The sequence below is a fragment of the Anser cygnoides genome, chromosome 15 (genome assembly GCF_040182565.1).
Source record: "Anser cygnoides isolate HZ-2024a breed goose chromosome 15, Taihu_goose_T2T_genome, whole genome shotgun sequence".
NCBI classification, from domain to species: Eukaryota; Metazoa; Chordata; class Aves; order Anseriformes; family Anatidae; genus Anser; species Anser cygnoides.
In genome coordinates this window covers 880,138-901,121 of record NC_089887.1, presented here as the reverse complement: position 1 = coordinate 901,121, position 20,984 = coordinate 880,138, and the positions used below count along the sequence as shown (strand labels likewise).

The 20,984-nt window shown below is 41.5% G+C and overlaps 1 protein-coding gene across 8 annotated transcripts in view; it reads left to right on the top strand.

The window, feature by feature from the left end:
* The first annotated feature begins 1,112 nt into the window (after window positions 1-1,112).
* Window positions 1,113-20,984, top strand: part of TNRC6A (trinucleotide repeat containing adaptor 6A) — a 50,228-nt gene continuing 30,356 nt past the window's right edge. For 3 of the 8 annotated variants that reach the window (XM_048067595.2, XM_048067600.2, XM_048067586.2), the window contains exons 1-4: window positions 1,113-1,299; window positions 1,962-2,009; window positions 13,571-13,661; window positions 16,658-16,679. In XM_048067595.2, coding sequence (XP_047923552.1) covers window positions 1,295-1,299; window positions 1,962-2,009; window positions 13,571-13,661; window positions 16,658-16,679 — 166 coding nt within the window. In that variant the 5' untranslated portion in view covers window positions 1,113-1,294. The remainder of the gene's footprint in view (window positions 1,300-1,961; window positions 2,010-13,570; window positions 13,662-16,657; window positions 16,680-20,984) is intronic. The other 5 variants (XM_048067615.2, XM_048067605.2, XM_048067590.2 and 2 more) reach the window with 2 other exon arrangements.

The window sequence follows — 20,984 nt, the reverse complement described above, 5'->3', positions numbered from 1 at the left end:
AGACCTAACTACAATGCTATCTCTACCTTTCCTACAGAAAAGTGCCTGTAACGATGCACTTCTATTTACGGTGATTTTTTTGTCTGATCTCATCTTCATTCTGTCTCAGCATTAGTGTTCTTAATTCTTTTCCATTATTCCCTGTCAGTTCTTTGAGTGATTTAATTTCTCCAAATTAATTTCTGGGATATTTTTACTGAAATCAAGTGCAGTAAAACAGAGTGTGGCTTATATATTCTTCTCTCTTTATTGCATGTGTATGAAGTTAATTTAATCTAAAATGTAAACAGAGATATTTTATGTGTTCAGATAAATGAATTTCTAGCTAGGTTTGTGAACACTAGATGCTTTTCAGTGTCCTCTCTCAACCTAAGGAAGCCTGTGGAAGGATAAGAGAAAGGACTATCTCACTTCATGGTGTTTATTTAGACACTGACACTTCTTTTCCATCAGATTCAGTTGTTACTGACACCCCAAAATTCAGAACAGAACTGAGCATAGCAGTAGCGCCTGGGAACAGAAACAGCCGTACCCCATAGGGAAAAAGTACTGGTGGGAACGTGTGTTATTTGCCTATTTGTGTGTCATCCTGCATTCCTCAGGGAAATGACCGCTCTTTTCTATGGGTTGTTGCAATGAGGTAATGCTTGGGATTCTGTGTGTATTTTCAGGATAAGTAACAAACACGGTGATAAACTACATCCTCAAACAATCTGCCGGACGGAGCGCTGCAAAGGCAGGCCCACCCACGCCGGCTGCCACAGCCGCACTCGGTGGGTCAGGGCTCTGCGCCCGCACCTCGGCGGGCCGCTGGAGGCCGGGGGCACGCACAGAAGCCCCCGAACTCGGGGTGAGCTCCCGCTGCGGTGCCCTGCTGCGGCTGGGGCAGGCCTCACACGGGACGTTCGGAGCCCTGGAGGCCAGGCCCGGTGCCCGTCGCCTCCCGCCCCACCGGCCCGCTGAGGGGGCTCGGGCCGGGAAGGACGAGGCCTACTCCCGGGCCGGGCCTCGGCGTCAGCGCCTCGCGGCCCCCTCCCCGTTGCCAGGGCGGTTGCCGGGGCGCCATGTTGGGGAGCGCGGCGACCCGGAAGCGGTGCCGGGAGCGGGGTTTCTCTTCCTGCGCGGCGGGGCCGGGCCGGCCGGGTTAGGAGGCAGGAAATGGCGGCGGTGCTGCAGCAGCAGCTGCCGGGCCCTCCCGCTCCGCAGTGCCGGGCCCAGGCCGCCTAGAGCCGCCGCGACAGCGCCGGGCCCGGGCCGCAGCCACGCCGGGCCGGACTCCGAGCACTTTACATACATGAGGTAGCGGGCGGGGGGGGGGGGGGCGAGAGGAGGGGAGGAGAGGGGAGGGGCCGGGCGGCGGCGGCCGCGGTGGGGCCCGGGGGCCGCGGGCGGGGGAGGGGCCGGGGCTGGGACGGGGGGGCGGGGGGCGCCCGGTGGGGGGGGCGGAGCGGGGCCGGGGCCGGCACCGGGAGCGGGACCGGACCCGGCGGGGACAGGGGCAGGGGCAGGGGGCTGCATCCCCGCGGGCTCCCCGCCGCAGGGCCGCCGGGCGGGAACGGGGCCGGGCGGCGGGAGGCGGCGGAGCCCCCCCGGCAGCGCCGCGCGGAGCCCCCGCTCCCGCTCCGCCGCCCGTGCCCTGCAGCCGCCCGGCCGCGGGGAGGTGGCGGCGAGCGCCGTTAGGCGGCCCCGGCGCGGGGTGATGCAGCAGAACGGAGCGGCCGGCCCCGGGGCGGCCGCGCGGGGTGAGCGCGGGCTGCGGGGGGGCGAGGGCGGCTTCGGCTGGGCCCCGGCGGGGCTGGGGACGCGCAGCCGGCCGGTACCGGCGGCCTGGGCTCTGCCCGCTGCCTCCCGGCAACCCCCCCCATGGAGCCGGGTGCGTGTCCTAGCCCCGCCGCGGCTTTATTTTTTGCGTTCTGCTGCATTTGTGTTGACATGGAAACCGACACCGCTTTCTGTTCCAGAGAATTGGAAGCTAAAGCTACCAAAGAAGTCGAAAGAAAACTAAGCAGGTAAGATGCCCGTTTGAATTCACTCCCGCACTTCGGAAAGCGTCAACCTAAGGCTAAAAACTGGTGTGTTTGGTTTTTTTTTCTTGGGCATTTAATTTCATGTTAATTATAAGGATTAAAAAAAATAATAATTTGAAAATGTGCTTGTCTGTTGCGTAGGGGAGTCTGCAATTTAGGTAGTTCTGTAGTCTAAACACCTTTTTAATGTAGTTTCTTTTACATAATAACAGCGTCAGATTCTCTAATAGAGTTTGTTTACTAGGCTCTTTTGCCAGGGGACTTTTACTAGGGCCATTTGAAATAAGTTTAAACCCTGAATTAAACTGATTGCTAGTTTTTACATAGCTTGCTTTTCTCTTACTTATGGCAGTTAAGCAGTCCCAAACTTTCAGATTGATTTACAATTACACTGTGAAAATTGATCGGCTCTCCCCCGTTGTCAGCGTGTCTTCCTTTTTTTGATGATATGCCTGAGCAGGTTTTTTTTTTCCATTTTATTGTTGGCATCTGAACAATATATACAGAATCATTAAGACGTATTTAAAAATGATAAGCTGAATATAATGTCAGGGTAATTGTTAAATGGACTTTACTTGAACAGAATATTTTCAAATTACAACTCTTTAATCTGTCCACCAGAAATTACAAAGCAGTCTAAAAAATTAAATCATTAGCATTGTGTGGATAGTACTCAGTGTATACTTGATACCAGAAGCAATTTCAGAACCGTGTTTTTAGATAGAGCACTGAGATATGTATTTATAATGGCACAAGTCTTAGAGTCATAAAACTGTGAAGATCTATTGAGTTGCTAGTGAGGTCTGTCCTGTCATGCGGGCAGTATAGGTGGTGAAAAGAGGTGAAGGTAAACTGTACAACTGCCTGAAGAAAGCGTTTTGTGGGGAGTGAGAACAGATCAAGGTTCACTGAGTAACTTCTGGTATGGCTCGGGTCTCTGTTTTCTGACACACGAGCTACGTGTTTTCTTCATTTAAACGATTAAGAGCTGCTTTTTCCCTTGACGTATCAGTTGTTTTCAGAAACCTGTCATCTAACTGGTTTCTGTTTAGTGAGGGAATTTTCACCATGTGGGCACATAGCCTGGTAAAGCTGCAGCATGCCTACTCTGGATAGGCCTGATTGTTTTACTATTGCAGAGCTCAACAGATAGCCTTCATTCTTTCTCTGCTATCGTTGTTTGTGATCTTATTAAATTTGCAGTGACCTAGTCAAATTGTAAAAGAGTAAATATCTTTCCCTGGGAAAGGTAAATAGACCCATTGTACATTTTTTCTTAATCTAAAATTTCATAGTGTATATACAGACTTTAAACTCTGTGGGATGTTGGAATATCTTCATTTAAGTTCTGAAATTGCCTTTGGAGTTTATGCTTAAAAATAAATAGGTAGGAAATACCCTTTTTGTAAATCTTACTTAAATATTGGCTTAGACTGTTGGTTTGCGATAGAGTAAGTATTACAGCTGTTAATACAGCTTGCTTACCCGGTTAGAGCGATGACTTTTAATCTCGGGATTAGAAATTTGGCTCGTTTGGCCTCTCACAAAAAGATCTTCATTTGGTCTGCGTCCTCTTTAAAATGCACTTCTGCAGTGGACTAGGTGTGTACTGCTGGTTTCAAAAATAGGCATAGTGCATGACTGGCAACAGTAATTCAAATAAATGTGTTGCACATTTTATTGCTGCATAATATTACAAGTGAAATGTAACCTGTTCAGTCTACCTCTGAGCAAGAACGTGTTACCTCCCACTATTAACTGGAGGAATGCAACTTAAATTTGGGTCAAATCAGCAGCAGTAAAAAAGGCCACGTAGTTCTCTTGGTTTAAGAAATAGCTTTTTAATTCTGTTTGCTAAACAGGGCTTTTCTACCTCACTTACGTGGAACTGAGAGAAGGTAAATATCTGAAATATGTTTACAGTTTTACTCCCAAGCACAGGCATTTGACTCTTACTTCACAATCATACAAGTTACAGGGAAGATTAACAACTCTGCTTTCATTCACCCGTTTCTGCTCCATCTGCATTGGTTGCAGACTGTCCGTGTTCTGGGAAAGCAGACTTTGCCTGACAGCATATATACCTCTAGGTTTCATCCATGTATTCTTCTAAGTTACTAATGTATGTCTGTTGTTGTTTTTTCTTAACTCTTCTGTGTTAGAATAACCACCATATTTGCATGAGGCTTTCCTTATTTGCTTTAGAAAAAAATGAGATGGTTCAATGACAGAGGCATAGATATGAGAAGCAGAGTGAGAAATGTAGTGGTTTCTGCTGATACTTTAAGCACTTGATTTTCTGTTGTTATTTTTGTTGTGTTTTTTTTCAGAGGTGGGAGGGGCAGGGCTTTTTTCCTGATAAACTTCCTACAGGATGACTTCTGCAGTCAAATGAGAAGAGCTTACTGCAAAGAGGCAGCGTTCTGTTTATGCTTTCAAGACCTTTAGAGATGCTTAAGCAAAATGATATATTCTTTTCTCCCCTACCCAATCAGTGGGATACCTTTTCAGATGATGTGTAATTGTCAGGTTGGCCCCATAAGGTAGCTCGCATTCACCTCTTCCTTTTCTAGTGTTACCGGAAACCCACCACGCAGTGTGCTTCTTGACTCCACCTTAATAATACTGAAGCACTCTTCGGTAGCTACGGTGCTGGGCTTGAGCAGTGTTCAGGTTTGTGCATATGTTACAGATATCCTGCACAACCAGTTCGCTTCTGGAGAAGCGGTTTAATGGATCTTCCTATCCCCGTTTGTTAAGTGAAGATAGGGATTGTTTATTGCTACTACTGAAGTCTTGTGTATTTAGATGACAAACTCTTTGGGAAATAGGCTTGTATGACTGCGTAGAGGTAAACGTGATAAACCCTAATCTCGGGTGAAGCCTCGGGGAGAAAATGGAACCAGAATGTTATTCCAGAACTGACGTATTTATAGCGGTTGCAGTTTGTGACATGGTTCTACTGAGCCAGCCTCTGCGCTAGGGAAGTGGGGAAGATGAGTGTCTCTGAACTAATTGATAATGGCAGACACGATAGTTGAACTTCTGTCACCTCACTCCTAGGGTGATAAAGACAGGTATTTTAAAAGCAGAAAAGAGTAGCTGGCACCTATTTGCTAATTAGTTATGCACTGAGGTATCAGTTTTTAGCTTGGCAGCGCCTCTTCTTTACGTTAATAGCTGGGAAGAATTAACACATGCAGAATCTGTGTACAAGTGGTTTAACTTTCTTATCAGGGGCTTTCTTTGCTCCTGTGTAATGTGCCGAGTGGTTTTAGTTGTCAGAATGCTTCTGTTTAAGGCATGTTTTAGGTGTCTTTTGTTGTTAACTTTAAAGTACTGGCTTCTCTTCCATAAACTTGGAGAATGTTCTTTGTGTTGTGATGCACTATTTTATAGGAAGTGTTAATAAAGGAATAGGAGGATCAATTTTTAACTAAAATACACATTTTTCTAGTTGGTTGTTATATGATGATGGCTTAATACAAAAGCAAGCTATTGGATTTTAGAAACGGAGGAATAGTTTTTATTGGTAGCTGTATGTATTTGCATTATCTAAAAAAATTAAATATTAGGGAAATTTTAGGTCAGAATACAGCAAAAACATGAATTTTAAGTCTTGGCAGTGTGTTTGGAGGTCTGTATATAACATCAGACATAGGTGAGTTATGTAGTGCATGCATACATTTGCTGCTTTTGCAGAATTATAAAAGGTCTTTCAGTTCCGTATGCTTACGTAACTCTCTGACTGTTCCACCTCTAGCATGCAGTTAATTTATAACTAGAAGAGCAAATAGTGAAATTGTTCTTATTGTTGTTATTGTTTTGTTTTTAATTAAAAACTTTTTTTTTTCAAATAATATATTTGTCACTGGAAATGTTGAAGTGGTTTCAGAAGCCACTGTGTGTAATCGCTTCTAATTGCTACTTTTATGTTTAACACATGTAGCAAAGGGGTAGAGGGCAGAAATCCATAACTAATTAGCACAGAAGTTGATGTTTGGTGATTCAATAGCAAGCATGCTCTCAGTGTCTCCAGCGTCCTGCTATCAATAAATAAACTGAATGATGCATGCCCTTTCAAGAAGCGGACCAATAAAACCGTTTTACTTTCAGTTATTAATAAATGTCTTTTTAGCTTCAGATATTAGGACAGGGCCGCTAGGGGCTGGTTGTTTAAGTCGTCTCCTTTGTCCAGTGAAAAGAGCTGCCAGCCCGCCCGCCTCGTGTTGGTCAGGACTAGTGCCAGCCGGTGGTCGGTCACTCGGTGCGTTTAGCACACTTGGCCAGAGGAATGACACTGAAAACCCTAGTGCAGGCTTTGCGGTGTTTCAAGAGCTTCAGAGTAACCTAACGCAGGATACCTTTGGGAGAATCCCTTCCCAGCCTCATGGCTTGAAGCGTTTGTCAGTGATAAGTGTCTTTAAAATGTACTAGCACCATCTTGTGGGGCAGCGTGACTTTAATTTGGTTTGAAAGTGAATTGAGAAGGTGGCTGTCTGGCTGGCAAACGCAACGTGAGCATCGGTAATGGTGCTGACATCTCCAGCAGCCTTTGTAGAGAAGCGCTCCGAGTGCTAGCATTCACTTGAAGAATCTCCAAACCCAATTAATACAATTCTGTTACATAAGTAGCTTAGTTCTGATGAGTGCTAGATAACTGGCATTAGTGGTGGGATGGCGGCTTGATTTATTTCAGCGCTGACATTTGCTGGGTGCAAGCACTATGTGCTTTTCACTCTGAGATAAATACCGTGTTCATAATATTGCAGTGCAATGTCTTAGATCTTAATTTGTGTCAAAAATCTTATTGTAACCATAATTTCCTCAGTGGGGTGACTAGAATTGTAATTTATTGTGGTGTAGCATGTTTCCCTTTTGTATGTTACAACAGCAAAGAAAGCATGCTCTACAAACGTTAATTATTGCATCCTCATTATGTCTTTCAGGAAACTATGGGTATACTTGATTCTCATATAGTGTAAGAACAGAGGTTAAATACGTCTAACTACTTTCTCTATTTCAGCCCATATATTTTTAAAATGCCAGGCTGTAGCTTTTTAAATTACACGTTAATAGAAGCTTTTGCAAGACTTAAAGTAATCAGTAAAATATGATTTGATGTAAATGTTACCTGCAATGTTTACATTGTGAATATTACAGCTTTTCCAGATTGCAAGCCAAATAACAAGTCAAACAAAAAGTAAAATTAAATGTTAGCACTGTCAAAGCTTAAAGAAGTAGTAGAATGACCGTAGAAGGCAGAATGTAGTTGCTTTCTACTTAATGGCACAACTGATAGTAACAAAGTGAAAGACTTAATCTCAAAAGTCACCCAGAATCATGAGGCACTTTGTCTTGCAAAAGCGGTACCTGTCTTAGAAGATAAGTATATTAAAAAAAAAAAAAAATGGCTTAAATAAGTAAAGAGTTCTGGTACGTGTTTTTTTCCTTACACAAACAAGTTGTGCTGAGTGAGTTACTGTGACAAGACTGCCACAACTGAGGGGAAATTTCAATGTGATTGATGAGTTTTTATCTAGCAGTCAGTCTATTCACAGTTATGCAGACAGTTGCAACTTCTACATGTATGTTCTCAGAGCTTTCAAAAAGCGTAGTCTCTCCTGAGATCAAGATCAATTTTCATTTGGTCTCACTTGAAAATAACATATCTTTCTAGTTAAGCCGTTTAAACTGAGGGTCTTTACTCCAGTCTCAAATGTAAATTTCATATGGCATGGGTATTTTATTTGCAGTTGATCTAAATTGAAGAACAAGGTTTGCATTTTTGTTACCACCATTTAGCAAGCTAGTCCAATTATTTAGTAGGAAAAGGAAATGTCCTGTAGATGTAGTTGCAGTGAAAGCTGGATGGCTGATAGGGGAAATAATAGAAGTCTGCTTATATAATTCTTATGAACCAGAATTTGCAGAGGCTGAGGGGCCAAGCATGCTGCTTCCAACACCTCTTTTCCAGGGCAATGGCGTACACCTACCTAGATGCAGGGAAGAGCCCAGCAAAAGAGCTTGTTGTTTTTTCCATTTTCGTCTTGTTACTATTAGCCTCTGCTGCTACAGTGGTTTTTGTTAAATGCTGCAAAGTAACATGACGCTGTTGGTAATTTGTACTGAAAGAGATACCTAAAATGCTGAGTGCAGAACAGGCATGGGTAGCTATGAAAGTGTAAGATGATAAATGAGAAATACTACGTAACTTCTCAAGAAGTAGCATTAAAAACGTAGCTTGTTATAATTGTACCTTCTAAGGGATGCTGGAATCCAGTGCGTAAATAGTAGCACGTGCTGCCTGTTGGTAGGGTCATGTATTAACTTGTTGGGAAGAATAAGGGAGACTTGCTCTTTCGGCTGTCGGAGATGGAAATTTAGGAGTTCTGCCTTAGACTGTGATGACTTAATCGGTAAATCTAAATTTGTTTTTTTTAGGTCTATGCTTATGTTAGAGGGTAGTGGTAGTAGGAGTACATTCCTTGAAATATTCACGTTTCTAATGAATAGGCAATAAGGACTTTACTGTTATTTAGTTGTAGGATGAGTTAATTTTGCTTTTCAGTCATTGAGATTTAACATTATAACAGTAATCTAATGCTCTTGTTAAAACCTACCTATAGGTAGGTAGTTTTTTTCAAGGTCCTGGTGCGTACTAATCACAGTTTGTGTGTGTGTGCTGAGCTGGCTTTGTCATGTAAAATCTCTTCTTAAATACATGAAAATAGAATGATCAGTGTCATAATGTAGGAATTTTACTGTTCTTATGTGGTAGCCGAAAAATGATGCTGAGGTAGAATATTCCAGAGCTACTGGTGTGTTATTTGTTAGCATTTGTATTCTAAAAATAAAATGTAATCATGTTGACTTAGTTGTAGCAAGATCGATGAGTCACTTTTTTTGTTGTGAAAATACTGCTTTGCATTGCCTGTGCTTTTTGCAGTGCTCTAGCTTTCTTCTAAAACCTGAATGATTTTTCAGTTAATGAAGTTTCTGCATGTGAAGCACTAACATTTGTTAAGCAAAAGCGTTAGTGGCTTTCTTAACCCTTAGAATTCTTCTCAGGATATTAGAAATCCTTTAAGTAACCTTTTGTTCCAGCAGACAGTTCGGTGTAACACACCATCCTGCGGCGCTGATGTGCTTCCTGCATCAGAGGGGTTTGACCTGTGCCCGTAGCCCTTGTTGAGCTGCTGGAACAATTAATTCAGGTGGCAGTCAGGAGAGTTGGACTGTTTCCCTGGGGCTCCACAGCCTAGCGAGGGCAAGTTTCAGGCCGGTTGACCGCTGCTGACAGCAGCAGCCTGTTCCCCAGATGTCACCTCTCGCTAAGGCCCTGCAGCTCAGCGTCTCGCACACAGGCGTGCGCACCCAGCGCTTCCAGATGCGGGGGCACGGGGCCCCGGAGGCACCGTGACCGGACTGGGCGGCTGCTCCAGAGCTAAGAACCTGGCTCTCCAGGGCTAAGGAGCCTCTGGGAAACAGAAAGTCACGGGATGCTGACAGCGATTCCAGCTGCACAGCCGGCTTGTGTTGGTGCTTTTTCCTGGGGTGATGCTGGGGCAAGGTAGGCAGAGCGCTGCTCCAGGAAATGTGTTGAACGCAGCCTTGTGCAGGTGTCAGGCCAGCCGCATGTGTGCCAAGTGCTTGTGTGGTGTGCTCCAGCAGTGAGGTTGTGAGAGGAGAAGGGCTGGCGGCGTGACTTCTGCCGGCCACGGGAGGAAGGTACGCAACGCTTGGCCTTGTCAGTTGGATAATAAGACTCTTGGTAATAATACATAGAAACTACAGATTGATTTCAGACCTACACACTTCTTGTGGTGTTTACCGATTTAATTCGCGTGTTAAAAGTTGAATTATTCCAAATGAACTCAGTCTGAGGATGTCTTGCAGACTTTGGTTACAGATGCTCAGGATGGAAGGCAATGATGGGCAAAGCTGACCTACATCACACACACACATGTGCACAGATGTCACTGCAGGTTCATCGTTACCTCCGATTTGCAGTGTGTCCAAGGGATTGCTGTAAACTGACCTGGCCAGCGGTGATTGTTTTCTGTGGTTAAGTGACTAACCTCTTAGTTGCTCATTGATACCTAATTGCAAATGCAAGATAGCTTTTTGCAGGAAGACAGTCCTCACTGAACCTTGCAGCCTGATGATAAAACTATGGTAAAATGTGGAATAACCACATTGCCTACAACTGAAATACAGAGGGATCCCAGAAAGAATAGTTAGTTAGTTAGTTTACATATCTCAACACATCAGAAGCAATGATTTATTAAAAAGAAGCGACTGTTGCTTGCTGTCTGCCATCAGAAAATTTTAAAGGACAGAGCTTGGTCTGGAGAAGCTTTTTAGAGCGGTGGTGGGGGGAATACTGCCAGCATTGGGCTGTTCATTGGCAAAGCATGCTACAGTTCTACTTGTGCTGTCAGGCTGATTTGTTTAACCCATGCAAGGAAAGTTCATTAGTACTTGTAACAGTCACCCTAGAGCTGTTCGAGGAGAAAAAGAATGCTGGCTAAACAACAAATCAGTGATATCCCACCAGAAGGGACCACTGGGAAAAGAAACAAGTGGAGGATGAAATCAGATTTGCAGTGAGAACAAAGATCTTGGCAAATAGGAATGAAAACTGATTTCTGTTTTTATTAGTTGCTATTCAGATACATGTAGTCATGCTCCAAAGAGTTTGTTTACAGAGAGAAGTCAGAAAAGTCAAAATTTTGTAATTAAGTAAAAATTAACAAAAACAACAACAACAAAAAGACGTTAATTTTGTGAACACAGAACTTCCTACTCTCCAAATACATTCTTACTAACTCAACAAAGTATAGCTGTTGTCTGAGTGTACTGAAAGAAATAGATTTCAGTAAAACGTTTCAGTTAGCACATGTGAAAAATGATCTTATGGTTGTATCTTGGGTAACATTAATAGTCTCAGAAGTTTCTGTGCCCTGTAAATATTTAAAGTCATGCAGCCTTTTTTATTCCCCGATGTCATATGAAAGCATTACTGTATTGTGTCTCTTTTTTGTTTGAAAATAATAATAATAGCCAAATGGCCACAAGCTTTGAGATTTAAGTATAGGTATCATTATCATGGCATCCTCCCTGCTGGGAGGAGAACCACTTTTAACGTTTTGCTAAAGAATCTCACAGTGGGACAGGAGAACAGTCTTAAAGCTTAAAGGTAGAAATCAAATGCGCAGCGATGATGTGATGCTCACCTCTTCCAAAAGGCTGGCAGTATTATGCAGAGTGCTAAATATAAGAATTTTCTGGCTACCGTAAAGAGAAGACCCGATGAGCTGTTGTTTAGTATTAGTTGCATTGGCACCACCTACCGTGAGGGGCGGGTGGCATAAGAATACTGGCTTGTCTGCTTAAAAAGTGAGGAAGTTATGTGAATTTGCCACAATGGAACTTGGCAACTAGAAGTCACGTGTCAATTAAAAAAAAAGAAAAGAAAATTAACTGATAGCTCAACTCATTTTGAACGGGACTTGAGCTGCATGAAATGTAGAATTAACCGATTATTTATATATCTGAGGAAGTAATGAAAGATTTGATGCTGCTTACGTATCCTGTATTTTACTGTATTCAGTTGCATCACTTCTGGTTTTTATATCCAATTATCATATTTTAAGCCGCAGTTTTATAGTTGTAGGTAACTTGAGGCTAAAAAGGAGCCAAGTGTTTCTAGGCAAAAGTAAACCACTTGTTGACTGCTCCTTAATGACATGTTTAGGTTTTTCCCCCCGAAGTTTTGTATAAGCAAGGTTGTCTTTATTACTATGAGTAAATTTGTATCCATGTCATTGAATGAGGTTGACTTTTGAAAGGAGATTTTAATATATTCAAAGTAAGTGTGTAATAAAATACCTTCTCCTGCCTTGCTTAGTGTGTGAAATGCATGGCAAAGATAAAAAAAAAAATCACAACTGTGTTTATGTTCAAAGCTGAACTTTGGAGATAAATGCCAACAAGACCAGCTGTCACCAACCGGGGTGTAAATTCCGTAACCCTTCCCTTGGTTGTGTCTCAGCTTTCTCTTTTGCTGCAGTAAGTAACAGATGTGAGTCTGTTCGCTTTTAGTGTCCGGTGATCTCCAGGGCAGCTTGGGATCTGAGCACCTCTCGCACTGCAGCTGATGGAATAGAAAGCATGTACAGATCTGGGAGCAAGCTGCTTGCTTATGAAACATTGCTTTAAAAAACAGGACTTCTGCTAATCTCTGAAGTTTATTCAGAGAGTAAATGTGGTGTCTTCTTGCTTTACTTAGTCAACATCTGTGCAGTTTATTCCCACGTCCTGTTCAAGTGCATAGAAACAAGGATTTGTTTGAAGGACGTGATTTCCTCGGTTAGAGGGCGGGTGTGCGTTGGAGCTGCTGTTCAGATTCAGGCTATCGGGGGTGTTTGGGGTAGCACAGATATGCTTCAAGAAGAGGACTAGAAAAACATTCTCAACTTTTTCTTAATCGTGTCCACCTGACTGTATGGTCAGGGCGTGTGGGCCAAAAGCTTCAAAGCTTTTGAACTTGTAAACATTCCTGACCCTGAAGTGGTGAAGGAGCCTTGCAAGTCGGTTTTCTAGTAAATAGAAAATATTTACTGTCTGAATCTCAGCCTTTGAAGTAGCTGAGCATTCGTAGGCTCCCTCTGTCATATTTACATGCTTGTATACCTTTATTTCTTTCTGCTTTTTATACTCTCCGTGTTCTCCCTTTCGTATTTTCTTTGAGAAAGTCTGTCTTTGAAAGACTGCAGCATAACCTGTGAAGTAGCGTTGTAGTGAAGCCTTCTGTTTTAGCATGTAAAATTTTATATTAAGTGAATTTCATTTAATGACAAACATAAAACCTGTTACAAGTTAGTTTTCTCACTAATCTAAGGTGCTCTAAAATTGCTCTCCCATTGAAAGCCCAGGTTTGACCATGCTCTTCAGTTTGTTCTGCTTCTTCACGCATCCTTTGTCAGCATCTGCACACGCACGCAGCTGGCTGAATTATCTCACTGCTCTGGCAAGAAAATGCCTACACTGGATGTTTCTTGGCAGAGGCGGCATTTAAGATCGGTGAGCTGATGCAGATTCCTGCGTTAGCTCGGTGGCTGGGTAGGAACCAGCGCTGACCCAAGCGGGTGTGTGCAGCCACGCTGTGCCCGGCCAGGACTGGCCGCGCCGGGCAACTGTGGTGTGGGAGAGCTCAGAGTCGTGCTGATTCGCAGTAGCAGGTAGAGCTTAAACAGCATCTGGATTGACACTGGCTTTTGAATTGAGTTAATGTCTAAGCCTTCGTTACATGTTTTATAAAAGGAAAATATTCTACGTGTCTTGGCACTGCATCTGCTCTTAAAGTTTTTTCACTCGCAATTTGCAGTGAAAATGCGTAGTCCCTGTAGGAATATTATCCAATTAGAAGTAAAATTCCCCAGTTCCTTTTGGGTCACTGTGAAATAATTGTTCTAAAATGAATCTAAGTGTGTACAGATTGTATTTTGGGAGAGTTAATTACAAACTGTGTGGTTCAGGGATTTAGTGCAAGAAGAGGAAGAACAGTTGATGGAAGAAAGGAAAAAGAGAAAAGAAGACAAGAAGAAGAAGGAAGCTGCTCAAAAAAAGGTATGTTGAGCATTAAGAAAGTGCTTGTGGATTACTTCTTTTCATCACTGGTGAATATTGTTATATCCGTTGTTATACAAAAGTGTTTTCTTTTTAATTTCATTTTTTATGCTTTATATCTACTGTCAGTTATGCAATGGTGACTGACGTATAGAGCTTCTAACTTGGCTTTGTGTACAGGTTCCTTAGAGATTAAATAATCTCCTGAGATGACCGTTCTTTTTCCTGATTGCCAGTTAAGTCCACTTGAAGTTTGAAAACTTCCTCAGTATCAGTTCTCCCTGTTTGTTAGCCTAAACAAAGGTGTTCGTTGTGCACCTGTAGAAAATTCGGCATGTCTAATCTTATGACAAACCTAAGTAAAATTGTACAGAAAGGATCCTTCTGGAAAAGGTGAGGTGTTTCCTCCTATTTCAGAATGAGGTTCCGTAATCTTTTCAGCAGCTGACAGCAACGCTGCATAATAATTTTTGGACCTCAATTGTAAATTTGTAACTCATTCTCTTGGAATTCTTGTGACCAGGCACAGAGTACGGAATTTAAATGAAAATTTTTAATGAGAAAGGCGTTGGTTTACTTGTAGAATTTAATTCAAATAAGCGGTTCTTTGGGGCTCTCTTCTCCCCAAGTTTCGTATTTTCAGGAGTTGGAAAGGCATGTGTGAGTGTATTTTTGGAAGAAGTAAAAGCATAAATATATTTTGAAAGTGAAGACACCAAACATTTACCTGAAAATGAATATTTTGCTTTTGCTTTCTCCTTCCACATAGCACATGGTGGCCTGTTATTAAGCTACATGTCTTTGTTTATTTGCTGTATTCTCCGAGTAACAGAATATCAAGTGCTTGGGCTCGATACATCAGAAATTTTAAGAGGCTCCTATGGAAGAAGCAGTAGGTTGCCACAAGGATGCTCATGTGCATTCCTGGATAAGCCTAAACTTGATGTAGATTAAGAAAATATGTCTCCGAAAAACCACAGCAACAAACAACTGCCAGTTGATTTAGATGTTGTTTTTTTCTTTAAAAAAAAGTCTTATTACAGACATAGCTTGATTCTAGATTTAAATGAAAAACGTGTTGAAGTAGCTCACAAATGCTCTGTTTTTTTGAGGGGTGCCTGTCTGCTATTTCGTATTTGTGAGTAATTTCAGATTGATCAAACTTGACCTTTTTGCTTTGTAATCTAACTTTTTCTGCTTCATCTCTTCAGAACGTGCTATTTAGTATTATCAGTCTTAGGCTTGCTAGGAAAAACTTAAGCACCTATCCATGCACCATCCAATCACACTGGAGAAGGAACAGCTAATGCTTGTTTTTGTATATACTGTGGTTTTTTAATAATTGGAACTAAAAGACAGGGATTGTAGGAGAACAGCAGATGTCGCAGAGGTGTGACGCTCAACTTAGAGAACTCACATTCTGTTGAGTGGTGCCTGCACCCTGATGTTGAGCAGCTTTCATGGGACATAAGCGATTGTATTCCGTATACCTTTTATGACTATATAATACTGTGTTTTGAGCACTTGGTTCCAAGCCAGCTGTTGTGCATGAAATATCCTGGAATTCAAAGTTTATACAAAACCTCCCAAGTCTTCAAAATAATTTTTTTTAACTAGACTTTTTAAAGCATAATGAAAAGTTGTGGCATTAGGTAGTAGCCCCAAGTATATCAACTTGTGGAAAATAAGGATGAGGAGCAGTGATATTGGAGTCAGGGTAATAAGGGTAAGTAGGCAAACTGAAAATGAACACGATGTAGGTTTTTTGATGCCCTCATGTAAGCAGCCATTGATTTTGCTTTTGCTTTCTTAATTCCAGTGGATGATGCTTGCTGTAAGTAGAGTGGATTTTCTTCAGGAAAATCTTGCAAATCTTGCAGATACCTCAAACTTTAGTTATTTTTTATCAATCTATAACAGCATACATTAAAAAAAAAAGGTGCATTTAGACAGTATAAGAAATTTTTGTATGCATCCTTGCCTTTGTCAGCTTAAGAAATTGAAAAAGGCTTTTTTCTGTTAATGTGCTGTTAATTTTCCTAAGAGAAGTGAGGGTATGGTACTGAAGCATCATTAATAACATTTCGGTAGTCAGTCCTAGTAGTGATAATATCTACGTCTAGGTTGCGCATCAGATCAGTGGATCAATAATTTTTTTGGTGTGCGTATGCACTCTCTTTTTCTCTCGAGGTTTTAATTATAGATAATCATAGTTTAAGTATTACTGCGAATTACTTTATTGCACCATGTGTGTATATGCAATACCCTAATTCAAACAGGTTGTATACAGCTACCAAAGTGACCCTATCGGATTAAATCTCAGTTTGCTTTTGCGGTAGTGTATTTTAGAAGTGATAACTAAGAACACTCCCATTTCAGATGGGAAGAATTATGATTTGTGCTTCTGAGAGGTCCTTTATGAAGTCAGTTTCACTATCTGTTCTAGTTAGAACCATGCAGTTGAGATTCAACAATGAAATGTTTCTATCCCCATTTTTATCTCAGGATAAAACCATATTCAAATATCTCTCATCTTGCCTGTGTCACAGGAGTAACAATTGAATTGTGGAAATGAAAGACTTAAAGCTCTTGCATTTACTTTCTTTCTTACCTCCTTTAGATTTCTATGTCCCTCCCCTTTCTTCCCCTGCCGTATTCTGCAGTAGAAGTGGTGGAGCTTCCTTGCTTCCAGGCACAGTTTTTAACTCACTTCAAACAGGTTAATTTGCAAGTTTAATTTAGTCCGTTTCATATGCTTATCTTTCAAATTAATTTTGTCTTCTGTAACGTTTTAACAGCTTTCTAGGCATAAGGAATAATAGGCATGGGTTGGTTAGAGAGGAGTAGAAGGTTCTAATGTAGATAATTAAATAATTTTAAAAAAAATTTAAAAGAAGAAAGTCAAAAGCTAATGTCGCCTTATAAAGTGGCACGTGCACATGTGGCTTTTCCTCTTATCTGCACAAATCACTGACACGTCTTCTTTCTTGTTCTAGGCCATTGAACAAAAAATCAAAGGTAAGTTACTTTAGAGTTATTTCTGTTCTGTATATTGTTTCTGCATTTTTAAATATGTTGAATCACGTGGGCCAGCTGAAAGCTACTGAAAAATGGGATCTTTGAAACTTCACTTGCACTATTTCGAACAGTTACCACAAAAGATTAGAAGAGTAAAGGGTAACGTTTTTTTCCAGGGGTTGGAGCGTTCTGTTCATCCTATTTTCCATTCTTAATTACTTCTACAGCACTAGGATTATATGTAATACCTTCCCATCCTATCCTTGTTTGCTTTTTTCTTTTCCCTTTTTGCTTTGTTTGAAAAGTGCACCAGCGCTCTTGCACTTCTGATGTGACCACTTAGAGATCCACCTAATGGATCAGTTTGGAACTTGCTTTCCAAATATTCTAAGTGTAACTGGGGTTAGGAACACTTGATAGACAAGTGATTGATATGTCGATCACTATCACTTTTAACTACTTACTGTGTGTGGAGAGTTCATCGTGATAAGAATGATCACGATGACTATCTTAAAAGCTGTCATTTAGATGTTAGTGGCAGGCTGGGAATGCTGCAGTTACTCTCAATGTTTGTGGGTTTTATAAATTCTCCATTCCTTCTGTAAGCAGAGGAAAAATCCTTTTCACTTCTTAAGTTGGTTGGAAAGTGGATAATAATCGCGTAAGTGGTCGTGTGGAGTGCTTGCTGAATCAGTGTTTTTTGGGGAACATCAGGTTTAATTTAATAACTTGATCAATGGTAGAAACAGGAGGTTGGACACCCTGCTTAGCAGAGATGCAATTATTGTTGGAAAAATCAAAAATGTCTTTGAAGTGCTGTTCTGGCATGAAGGTAGTAAAATGGTACAGGACGTACTGTGCTTGAGAAGAGTCAAAGAAGCAAATGAAAGTGTCCGTTAGGAAGGTGGTGTTTGAAGAAGCATGCTAGTTGGCATGGGGTTGGAATGGAGGGGGCAGGCTCTTCACATAAAAAATGCACTGCTTCTCCTGCTGAGTGCTGCGGTACCAATTACAAGGTATTAGGAGAGGCGTTTATGTCTAGTTTCCTTAAGTGTGATGTGTACTCTTTTGGTACGTGTTCAAAAGAAAAACCAGGTTCTGTAGGGCCGGTAGGTTTTCAGGGAGTGACAAGGCTCTGCGGACAGAATGAGAGCCGTCTGTGTTTTAGTAAGCCCTTTTACGTGCTGCTTCAAGGAAGCGAATGTTTTGGCCTGTGGAATATTGATGGCTTGTGGCAGAGGGAGCTGCTAGATCCCGGCGGCTGCATGTGGACGTTAGCGCACTGCTCCTGGGGCAGATGTCCTTAATGGCAGCTTAAGCTCTGCGCGTGAGGCGTCCCGGAGGCTTCGTTGGGCTGACGGCAGGACCTGGCTCTGGGCACTGAACGCGGTTGGGCAGTCTATATTTGGCTTTAAGCACAGGACTGAACATTTGATGAAAGTGCTGGAGATTATAATAAAATAAAAAGTGAAAAGTGTTTGCTGAAGTGCCCTTTTTCAAGCAGTGTACAAAATTGCATTTGAAGTGCAGGTGAAGTATTTGCTTTCTTCTCTATATGCCTGCCACAAACCTCCTAAGATAATAACCAGCTTTAAAGAGCTGTGAAAGCATTTGTTTTTATTCTGAAGTAATAAACCGTCCAAAAAAACAGTGAAGGAAAATGATACAATACTTTACTTTAAATAATAATGTATATTTTTTGAATGAACATCTGACCTACGTACTTAAGCTGTGCTGGCATCCATGTGTCACATTAAGGACAAGGCTGCAAAAAGCAAATGGCTAAAAATAGCACGAGGGAGGGAGGGTAGTAATTCTGCTCAGTAGGCTACCTGATGGTAATCTTCAAATCGAGAGAAAACGTCTTCCTTATGAAGGACAAACTAATCTTTCTTACTTTTTCATTTTCTCTTTGGAGGCCTAGTGTTATTTACTGAATGAAAGTATGAAGTTCCAACCTTAACGTTACCTTATTATTAAAGGAGGTATTTCAGCAAGTTTAGCAGGAATTGAGTTGTCAAAGGAGCACAAGCTGGCTGTCCAACTGAAGAAGTACAGGCATCAAGGGATTCAGATATGCAACTTTTTGCAGCAGTTCCTATAGGAACAGAATGTGTTGCGGAGTTGCACATGGCTCTTTCATTGTTTCAACAGTTTTGCCTACTTGTATTCAGGATGCAAATTAATGTTTCATTAGTTTCCAAGTTTCCATCACGTTAATGTCTTTAAATAATTTATTTTGTGCGTGAGCTGAAGATAAATACAAGAGTATAGGACCTCTAAATAATTCAGAATTATGTTCTTTCTTTTAGAAAAGTAACTGGTTAAGTGGGGGGTGGGTAGAAAGGTAATTTCTTTATTTCTACCCATAACTTGGATGTTTCCAAAATGTTTTTTTAGCTAAGGTAGAAATTGGTGTTGTACCAGCTGAAGTAGCTACCAGCATGCATGTAAATTATAAGACTTCCTTCCAAGGAAGGTTAATGGTGCTGATTTCTTCATCATGCTCAGGATGGAGAATGAAAGTAATGAAGAAAATGCCAATATAAACTTTTTTGCTAAAAGTAGCATTTTAATACTGTAGTATTGCCATTAAAAATACATGTAGTTCATTCCTGTGGATCTCAAATATTCTAACCTGTCTAGTTTTATACGTCTGGTTTTATTAGAAGAGGGAAGAAGACGTTCATAGGAATTAGAGATGAAAGCATTATTTGGGAAGGTTTCTGTATTTGTGCAGCAGCTAGCATAACAAATTCTTATACCAACAAGTGTCCTCCAAGTACTCTCATACAGGGTATTTTTAGAAAAAATATCGCTTGAAAGTACTTAACTTGACTATTCTACAGTATTCTCAACAATCGTTGTTGTATTCCTTCTGGTTTCACAAAATATGTATTTTTGTTGTGTTTAATGTCAGTACTAGTAAGGACGGACAAATCGATCCGTTTGCCCTGGATTCCTCCTATAACAGGAATCTTCAAACCGTGCTGTAGCCGTGAGCCAAGCACTAAACTAAATGCTATTTAAGAGGAATACTTGAGTTTTGTTTTAATACTCACTTGAGTAATCGTGATGTGCTCCTACAGAACGTGAGATTTCATTGCGAGATAAAATCTTTTTTTAGATACAGACTTTAATTATGTACGTAATAACCTAGTGAAATAATTCATAAAAACTGAACGCTGGTGTTTATGCAAATGCTAGTGTTGCGGTTAGTTGTTCTGAATGCTTTGTGCTTTGCAAAACAGTACAAGCTAGAACTGAAAACATCTGTCAATCTTCAGTTCTGAATTGCCCGGCTCTGCAGAAGGCACGGGCATAAAGTACTACTTTTATTGCAGAACAGAATAAACTTGAATCAACACTGAAACAGAAAGTGCTTTTAAAAATAGCTGGGTGTGGAATTGAAATCTTTGACTCATGTTTCCCACCATGGAAACTTCTTATTCATTTTCTTCTCTGTGAAGCAGAATTGCCCAAGCACACTAAGTCTTCTGTTTTTGTTGGGTTCGGGGCTTTTTTTGTCTGCCTGAGAGCGCTTTACCTGATTGGAAAAACTGTTACGTTAGCTTTTAGATATTGAAAGTAAATAGTCAAAATGAGCCGAATAATAAATGCTTGTTGTTAAAACTACCCGTGTAAGCGGCTCTTAGTTTACCTTTGTGCGGATCTTCAGGGGTTAATGAATTGGCAAACAGTTAGATATTTTCCAGATCAGCTAGCTGAGCTTACAGCTGCGGCCATTTTTCCACAACGAAAATTCTAGCACTACATCTTACGTGTGTCAGCTTGAAAGCCAGACTTCCTCTGTTTGCCCTTCAGCATTCCAGCACTGACAACTCTTTGGGGCATGACATGCAGGGAGAGCGTATTACAATACATTTTTAAGAGGTCAGCCTAAGCAGCAGCGAGAAGAAACATTTAAATGACAGCCTGATGCTGTTCTTTGTGTGGTTTAGTAGGCGATTTGATCTTTGTAAGCTGATTTTGTGCGAGTGAGAAACTGTTTTCCATCTGCACTGAAGTTATTCAGACAGCTGCCATTTTTTTTATTGGAGGGGGAGTTTAAGTCACTGGGCCCCTACTCCAGGAGGAGTTGGCAGGCAGCACTCCTGTAGCAGTAAAATGACACCATGCTTCTCCTCCATTTTCTAATGAAATCTGCAGAGTGGGAAAGCAACACAAGTTGGAAGCGTCTTTCTTTGGAATCTCTCTGTAAAGTGTAACTTCACCATCCCCTGCTTTGTGGGTTTTCAGCAGGTTTGTTCTTTATAAAAATCTGTCATTTTTAATATTCATTTT